Below are 8,843 nucleotides of genomic sequence, written 5' to 3'. Positions count from 1 at the left end.
GGCCAGAACTAGTAAGTAACCACTGGACATTTCAAGGTCATTCATTTGAAGGTCAAGGTCACTGTGACCTTGAATGTAAAAATGTTAAAGTTCTTATTTCATGTTATAACTTTGGTATGCTTGTACCTAGAGTCTTCAAACTTGAAATAAAGATTGGCCAGTACTAGAAGATGACCACTGGTCATTTCAATGTCATTCATTTGAAGGTCAAGGTCACTGTGACCTTAAATGTTATTGTTGTTCATGTATATGCATGCATTCAAAACATAACACAAGGTTTGCTCATGCCTTGAAAAGTACTTACATTTCATTTTGACCTTTGAACAATATTTCAGTAATTTAAGTATTGCATTGACAAAAACACGAAAGGTACTTTCCTGTCATTTAAATCAAAAATCCAGCTTCAATGCGGTCATCTCCGACCGCGGAACTCTTGTTACAAATTATAACAATTTGCTGCTGTGTGTGTTTCATATGCTCAATAAATTGTGTGTAACCCTTTACCACTCAGAAGCAACGTGCACATGGCTATATGCAAGCAGCATAAAACCAGAACAGCATGCGAGTAACTGGCAGTCTGTTCAGGTTTTATGATGTTTGCTGCTCATCAGTATCTAAGGGTTGGAAATGAAGCCTTTGAAACTTGAATTTAGTAATAGGTATTTAATTAAATTTAACTTTCTATGGGACTACAAATTCGTCAAAATACGGATCTAAGAGGTAAAGGGTTGAATACGTATCATAGTGGTAAAGGGTTGAATACGTATCTAAGTGGGAAAGGGTTGAATACGTATCTAAGTGGGAAAGGGTTGAATACGTATTTATGTGGGAAAGGGTTGAATACGTATCTAAGTGGGAAAGGGTTGAATACGTATCTAAGTGGGAAAGGGTTGAATACGTATCTAAGTGGGAAAGGGTTAAATACGTATCTAAGTGGGAAAGGGTTGGATACGTATCTAAGTGGGAAAGGGTTAAATACGTATCTAAGTGGGAAAGGGTTGAATACGTATCTAAGCGGTAAAGGGTTAAAAAATAATTGTTTCCAATACCTTTATCACTTTAGAGCCTTTACATAAATATGCTTGTGATAGTTATTTTTTATTCACTATACGGTTGACTTTAAAGGTCGAAACATGTGTATAAACTAGCCTTTTGTTGTTACTGTTTTTAACATTGAACCAAAAACACAAATAATTATGCTTACATATAAACTAAGTGGTACATTAAATGCCATATTTCAGTGTGAGTTTTGGTACAGTCAATGATAACAGATCAAGGGACTGAAGGCACTGCAGTTGTTCGCTCTTTAAATGTATTTAATACTAATTACAGTCACAAGCCATGAAGTTCGACTTTTTAGTGTAGGAAAATCAAAAGGCAACAAAGAATGCAAACACCAATGTAATTTGCTTTAAATTGTCTACAGTGGAGAGATTTTGCAAAAATATCAAAGAGGCAAATGGCCTTGATTTACAAGTTCTTATTTTACACATGATTCACAAAGACTACACTTATGATTACACATATGAAAACACAACTCTTTAATCTTAAAATGTACACCTTCATGACTATCAAGCATGGCAATACATCGTTTTGTAGTATCGATGCAAATTTTCCATATATGCGTTTAATTTGTAAGTAAAAACACATGTATATATTTAATGGACAAGTATTGGCGTGCTGTTCTTTTATATTGACATACATATTAAACCTGCTTCCCCATTAACGTATTGTTCATTGGGTTACAACTCGTTCATGGACGCATGCCAATCATACTATATATGGCTTTATTTTAAGACCCTGGATGACATGCATCATGGAGATCTGACTATACGAGAGCCCACGCGTTTAAACATTATGTTATCGTTAAATGTGATTAATGTTTAAAATAAGCATTACATCGTCGTTTAGTCGTTTCATATACATTGTAAGAATAATACAACGTTTTTTCAAAAGTAAAAATGAACAGTTTTCTTAACGAAGATTACATTTCTAAAGTATTCTGCCAAACAACTATTAATTACCAACAGACGATAACTCTATATATGTGAGTTTCAAGTGCAAGTCAAATGTCTGTTGAAATGTGTAATTGTTCTACATCAACAGACTAACACCTACATTCCGTAGATCATTTCACATCAACATGTTTCTCCATACATTCTCGACATCAATTACTCGAGCCCCTTCCATAATCATCCTCATCCCAACCTCCCACAAAATCTCCTTCTGACGTCTGAATAGTGCCTGTATAATAACATCCGTGTCTTCATCCATGTCTAGATTCATTCTGTTAATGCGTATTCTGTTAATGCGTATCAGCGTCAGCATCTCCGTCTCTATCCTCCTCCCGCTGTACCATCGAAGTGGCTCAGGGTGAGCAATAATAGCTTGTCGTATCTTCGGTAGTCTCAATACCATCCGGGGACCTTCGGTCATCATTTCATCAATAGTAGCTATCCAAGAACGTTTCTGCTCATGATCCAGAGCGCAGGCTGCCATTAGATTTCGCCCTGGGATCAAGTAATAAGGCAGCTCTTTCGTATCTATAGCAACTCTTAGCGCATGTAATCCTTTATGAAGCCAATGAAACAGACTTCTTTCATGAAACAATGAGTGCGGGTTATTTTCTGCTATCCATAATACAATGTTTTTAACCGTGAACGATGTCACCTCCTTCTTTTGCGGTTTTAATACATCTTTCTTCACCATTTTTAATAGCACATATAATTTAACCTGAGTGTCGTTAAGATTATTTATCAGTACGTTTTCCCCGGTGTTAAAACACATTCTCCATTCAACATGTTCATAATCGCTGCCTTTAACCCCAACAGGAGAAACAAATGCTCCAAGTGATACAACCTCCCTTACGACGTCAGGTGATGGCCAGTAGCGATGTCGTGCCGCCCATCTTGTTAGGATGCTGGGGCAGTAAAAATGTAGCGCTTGCACGACATCTAAATCAATACGATGTACTGTACTTGACAATGACGGTCCAGCACGCTCATGTTGTACTGTGCCTTCCGATTGTTGAAAGTTCAACCACTGATTAACATATAAGTCGCTGCTTAATAGTCCGCGACCAAATCCATCATCACACAAGGCATTGTACACTTTTCTATTAATAGTTGTACCGTATTTTTCAAGTAGCAGTCTACAGTGTCCAGAGTAACTAATACGACTGCAGGATCTAAATATGGTTGTCTCCACAGGAACGCTACTTGAATCAACACCATCTTCTAAACAGATGACACTTTCTGTAACAATCAAGTGGTCTCTATCGCTCTCCAGAAAGCTGGTCAGACCCTCAGCCTTGCTACCCGTGGTGATCCACGTTTGCGTACCACGCGACCCTGCAGTATTATACCTGTCTAAGGCCTTGTATGCTTCTATCCGAGCCTGTCGGATGTGAGGCCCATAACCCAGAACATTCATTAAAGTAGAAGTCTCAGCAGAGGCTTGTTCATTTTGAAACTGAAATAAGTTTAAATTATTTCTATACAAAGTGATATACATGTGTAGCGAATATCATGCTACTGTCACATGTAAATAAGGCTTAGAACCATAATAACGGCGAGCCTTGCACACCCAATCTTTTAATGGTGCAGAGCCTGATATCAAACAAAGAGATAGGATAGTAATCTGCGTTTCTGTTTACCATACATCCATGCCAACATTATATTAGAAATAATAATACAATATTACGACCGTTCATTCCTTTAATTGGCAGTTTGATGACATATTACAAAAGACGTCATAAAATCTCGGCTTATCATTTGTAAAATGCGATTTGTTTGTTTATCTAGCTTTTTCCCTTAAAAATATATACATATTCGTATCGAAGTGTTTGTGTTGTTGCATGTGATTCGATATAACCGAACATGATCACATACCTGTTCAAGAGTAATATAACGTATGTCCAAACTGACTGATATAAACTCCTAATAATTCATATCAGCGTAAGTGTATGTTACAAAACGAAATGAAATCATATGTTTCTGTCTTCATGGTTATGTATGTCCAACAAAAAAATTTGAATAAAATTAACATTATGTTATGCGATAAAAAGAAGTCAGCAATAACATAGTCATAAGTTTAAAATATGATCAACAATCATAAGTGCAATATATGTGCCCATAGACTGTGTTTATATATCAATACAATTAATCATCGTTTTAATGGAAACAAACTGGACCGTCTTACCCAAGCGTGACTGCTGGACACACTGACCTGTTTAGGGACCTCTCCTGGTTCATCACGTCTGATGCCTTCGTCAGCCATTGATACAGTTCTGCAGTTAGATACAAGAAACCATATCACAGATGAGTTTATATCATTATGGAATGTTAATATGTCAATGGTATATGTACACTTATATAAGCAACACAAACATAGTTTCCTTACAGTGAATCAGGAGTTATTAATTGTACAAAAATGTTCATAAAAAATCATATTAAAATATAAGCATATCTGCATTCTTATGATTGCAACAAGTGTGCAATACAGGAAATTTGAAGCTATAACGGCTGGTAATATTTTATTGCAAAGTGCTCGTTTCAAAACTACGTTTGATCTTTAACAATGTATATGTATAACTACAATAATGAACTTGTACTTTTTTGTAATATTTCCTGTTAAACTTAGGGAGAAACTAACGCGTTCAATAAAAACTGTAGGTTTCATGACTGCATATGTCTTTAATGCACTTGTTTGTCATTTCATGTTAAAGGTTTCGAATTCAATTAATTGTATGTAATGTTGACGAATGCAATTATTTAATCATCGTCATATGCTAAATACTACGGATTCCGGATAGTGCAATTTATAATCTCGCCCTTCTTTCATCAAGGGCGACACACGACACACGAAGCGATACACGATATTTTGCGCGACATGTAGTCACGGCGACGAACTATAAATTTAACATAAAATATCGCCTTTTGGGCAACCTACACATTGTCACGCAATATATCGTGTATCGTGTGTCGCCCTTGAAGAAGGAAGGGTGAGATTATAGATGGCACTATCGGGATTCCGTAAAATACACTAAAAGGAAATAATATACCGCCTCCTCGGCCTGGCGATTAGAGGGTTAGTTTTTGAGCCGTTTTGGCGTGACTTTAATTGATTTGGCCAGTAGTTTACATAGCAGCTCTTCACAATGCTTTCTTGCAGACGTCCAAGAATTTAGGATACTGAAAGTTAAGAATCATGTTCATAGACAATAAATAAACACAATAAAACTGTACCAGCAGGAGATAAACTTAACAGAAGACAGGCTCTTTTATCAATTGCCAAAAAATAAATGAACAAAAACATGTGCAAACTGATTAATTATATGAAATTCGTTTTTACCGGGGATGAATGGCACAATTAACATATGATCTTAGCTCAAAGTTATAATGTTTTTAAAGTCAATGAAAAACCGCTGGATATTCGACAGTATGCTGTCTTCAAATTTTCTTATTGTGATGACGTATTGCTGATAACCTTTTCCAGAAAAGTTTGCGGAAAATCACACATGCTTCTAGTTACTACAAAATCACAAACAGGTTCATGTAGTGATACAGATCGTGTCATTAACGCCATTAAGAAACATAAAGGCGTGCGCGCACAGCTGACAGAAAGAGGATCTTTCTCGTCAATTTCAGATATTGTGCGAAAGCAAGAAAAAATATTTATATTAGATATTACAACATTGGTACAGTCAACCTGTTTGTGTTAGTACACCTTTTGTAATATGAGATCCCCATACTGATCCGACATTTATCTAACCGTTCAAACGCGCGGTTGCACTTTACTGAAAAAATACTTATTTATTAAAAAAAACATGATACCTTAAGAAAACTCACACGAATGAGCGGGCTCTCCACTTTATCCCCTGAAACATGTTTAAATATTTAACAAGGCATTTACATTTTTTATCTGGGTTGCGCTTTATTCTCCCAACACAAATCTTAAAAAGTCACGCGGTATAGGCACCGTGGTAAGTAGCTCAATATTCAACGATAATGTACCCGTGGTATATTGTAGTATACTTCTGAAGAGTAGCTGGGGTACATTTAAATAGTACCTGAGTCGAGTCGACAACGAAAAGTAAGCCTTAATAAATAAGGCTGATGAAAATCAACGCAGATAATCGTGCATTTAGGTAGCTGTACATGTAGATTAAATGTCTATTGAGCTGTATCAGTTATGAATATGTACTGTTCGTATTCGGCACTTAATAAAAAGACCAAAATCTTGTCGCTACTAAAAAGGCGAGGGAAGATTTTTTTCGAACAGTATTTTGTATTATTCGGCTATTTTTCCCCGTGAATATTTCCTCCCTGAAAAGCAACTTAATTATTTCCAAGTGCTTAAATTACTTTGCTCGGATGAAAGGCAAGTTAGGTCGAGTCGGCCTTAAAGCCACACACTTTGAAATTAAATTAAATTTAACATAAATAAGAAACATATTTTATCTGTAACCGGAGTTTGTGTTTATAACACAAGGGGTTTAAGTTCAAGTTTAAGTATATAAGCATCTATAATTTATTCACCAGTGACCAAGACTTAGTGTAGACTATTCTATAATGAATAAATGTAATAAAGTGGCAATTAAAAATAGCCAACTACGACATCTACCTTTTGCAAGATTTTTGGAATTTATCTGATGGTTACAGGTAGAAATCCGTCTTTTTGCGTTTGTTTTTTTTAACTTAAAAATAGTCGCAATTGTTGAATTGATCTTATACGTATACAAATCCTACTTTCGGTTTTTAAAGTGGTACGGTTAGACAAGATAATAAATTACTTGTTAACTAAGCTATAAATTTAGTTTTATCTATGTCAAATAGAATATATCTGATGGTTACAAGTTAGAAATCCGTCTTTTTTGCGCTTTAAAACTTACAAATAATCGCTTTGTCGAAATGGACGTATAAGTATGGGAATCCTACTTTCGGTTTTAACATATAAAAAAATAAATAAATTACGTGATAATTAATATATAGTGATGGACATGTATTTCATTTCAATGTGTGTGGCTTTAACCAATAACAGCGCTAGTCCATAACTTCAATTCAATGTTTATTATTAACAATACTCACATTAACAGTTTGCTGCTCTATTTGTTCTTTCACTGACGAGTGAAACAGTAATGGAGGGCGAGCAAAGTCCTAATGGTAGGATCCAATCAAATGATAAAGAAAAATAACATAGGTTTGGATTTGTTGGCGCGTTTTTCGCGGGAACCGCAAATTTATTTAAAGTTATTTAAGGTTACATTACAATAAAATATTTTGTATTCCTCCGTGGTCCCTAAATTTGTGTGTGTTTCTTCTGGTTTAAAAGGAATGTTTTGATCGCACCCTTGCTTTTTGTATTTATTTCCGGCATCCTATGTGCGTCTGTAACATATTGGTGCATTTGAATAGGGGCAACGTTGAAAGATGAACGTTTGGGCGGGCGTTTATTTATATATAGTAAGGTATCTTTTGCATGTGGACGAATGTTACTTTCTGAGAAGTTGGGACCCTGTATATTTTTTACTGTAATTATTTGAAGAAGACATATGTATATATATATTTTTTTTTACTGTAATTATTTGAAGAAGACATATGTATATATATATATATATATATATATATATATATATATATATATATATATATATATATATATATATATATATATATATATATATATATATATATATATATATATATATATATATATATATATATATATATATATATATATATATATATATATATTATATATATATATAAAATGATACATGACTTGCAACATTTGATACATAGGAAAGGCTTTAAAAGTTGGCGTTTTTATTATGGGACCATACGGCATTGGATTTAGTGTTATCCAACATTTATGAACAGCCAAAATAAAGCGAAAAATGTCATCTCCAGTGAATACCTTATAGATGAGGAAAACACATTCGATTATTTGTTCCGATTATAAACCAATCATCAAGTGTGTGTCAAACTGTATGGTAAGTACAAATTTATTCGAGTTTATTTAATCAAAAAAGTATTTAGCTTAGGAATGATTTCTTGTCAACATTTCGTACGTACATATTTCGTACTGGTAAATAGTTTGACCACTCTGAAAACTGTAGACTATAGTCTTATTTAAATGCACTTGAAAAAAAACTCAGTCTAAAAGATTTCCGGCTTTATACGGTTATAAAAACAATGGCGAACACCACCCCTCCTCCCCCACCCCCAATTTTTTGGCATCCCATCATCTAGCTGCTTGTTCATATAAGTCACAGACAATGGTTATAGATGATAAATAAATAAGTAAATGGTATATTCCGAAAGTGTTATGAATTACAGATTCCAGTGATTGTTATTTCAGACTTTGACCAAATGCCAAAGACTTTTTGTAAAATTAACAACAGTCCTTTCCACTGACAGTGACTATTTTATGGTCCTTCGAAACTTGCAAAAGTTTTGGCGAAGTCATTATTGCTGTGATCTTTAGAAGGGCTAGTTGCAGAAACTGCACATTATACACTATCGGAAAAGTTAAAGAGTCTGACTCTGATTTTGAAATTCAAGCGCCACGGCGAGGGACTGTTAAATGGCCTGTGGAAAGCACTGCTACCTGTGTATTATAACACTCAAAATATAGGTAAGCACAGTCATCTGCCAAAACCATGATTGTAAAGGTCAGTTCACATGTAGAAGTAGCTTACACAGTTAAATTCCATAGATGATCTCATAAAATAACAAACTTTATTTAAACATTGAAAATGACAATATTTATTTTCATAAGATTTTGTTACACACGTTAGAACCAAGCAAATGTATACAGACAATAAAAAGAATTGAAAAGGG

The 8,843-nt window shown here is 34.6% G+C and overlaps 1 protein-coding gene across 4 annotated transcripts; it reads right to left on the bottom strand.

Annotated features, from left to right (window-relative positions):
- Positions 1–1,385: 1,385 nt before the first annotated feature.
- LOC127857023 (uncharacterized) lies at positions 1,386–7,145 on the bottom strand. Of its 4 annotated transcripts, none has more exons than XM_052393297.1 (4): positions 7,089–7,145; positions 5,063–5,192; positions 4,201–4,288; positions 1,386–3,471 (listed from the first exon to the last, which is right to left on the bottom strand). In XM_052393297.1, the coding sequence occupies exons 3-4, from the start codon at positions 4,276–4,278 to the stop codon at positions 2,134–2,136; spliced, it is 1,416 nt and encodes a 471-aa protein (XP_052249257.1). In that variant the 5' UTR covers positions 4,279–4,288; positions 5,063–5,192; positions 7,089–7,145; the 3' UTR covers positions 1,386–2,133. The 4 variants fall into 4 exon arrangements, with proteins under 4 accessions (XP_052249257.1, XP_052249258.1, XP_052249256.1 ...); XM_052393298.1 differs by lacking the exon at positions 7,089–7,145 and adding an exon at positions 5,835–6,811; XM_052393296.1 differs by lacking the exon at positions 7,089–7,145 and having other exon boundaries at positions 5,063–5,814.
- Positions 7,146–8,843: the final 1,698 nt, after the last annotated feature.

This window comes from Dreissena polymorpha, chromosome 14 (assembly GCF_020536995.1).
Source record: "Dreissena polymorpha isolate Duluth1 chromosome 14, UMN_Dpol_1.0, whole genome shotgun sequence".
NCBI classification, from domain to species: domain Eukaryota; kingdom Metazoa; phylum Mollusca; class Bivalvia; order Myida; family Dreissenidae; genus Dreissena; species Dreissena polymorpha.
This window is presented reverse-complemented; position numbering and strand designations above follow the sequence as displayed.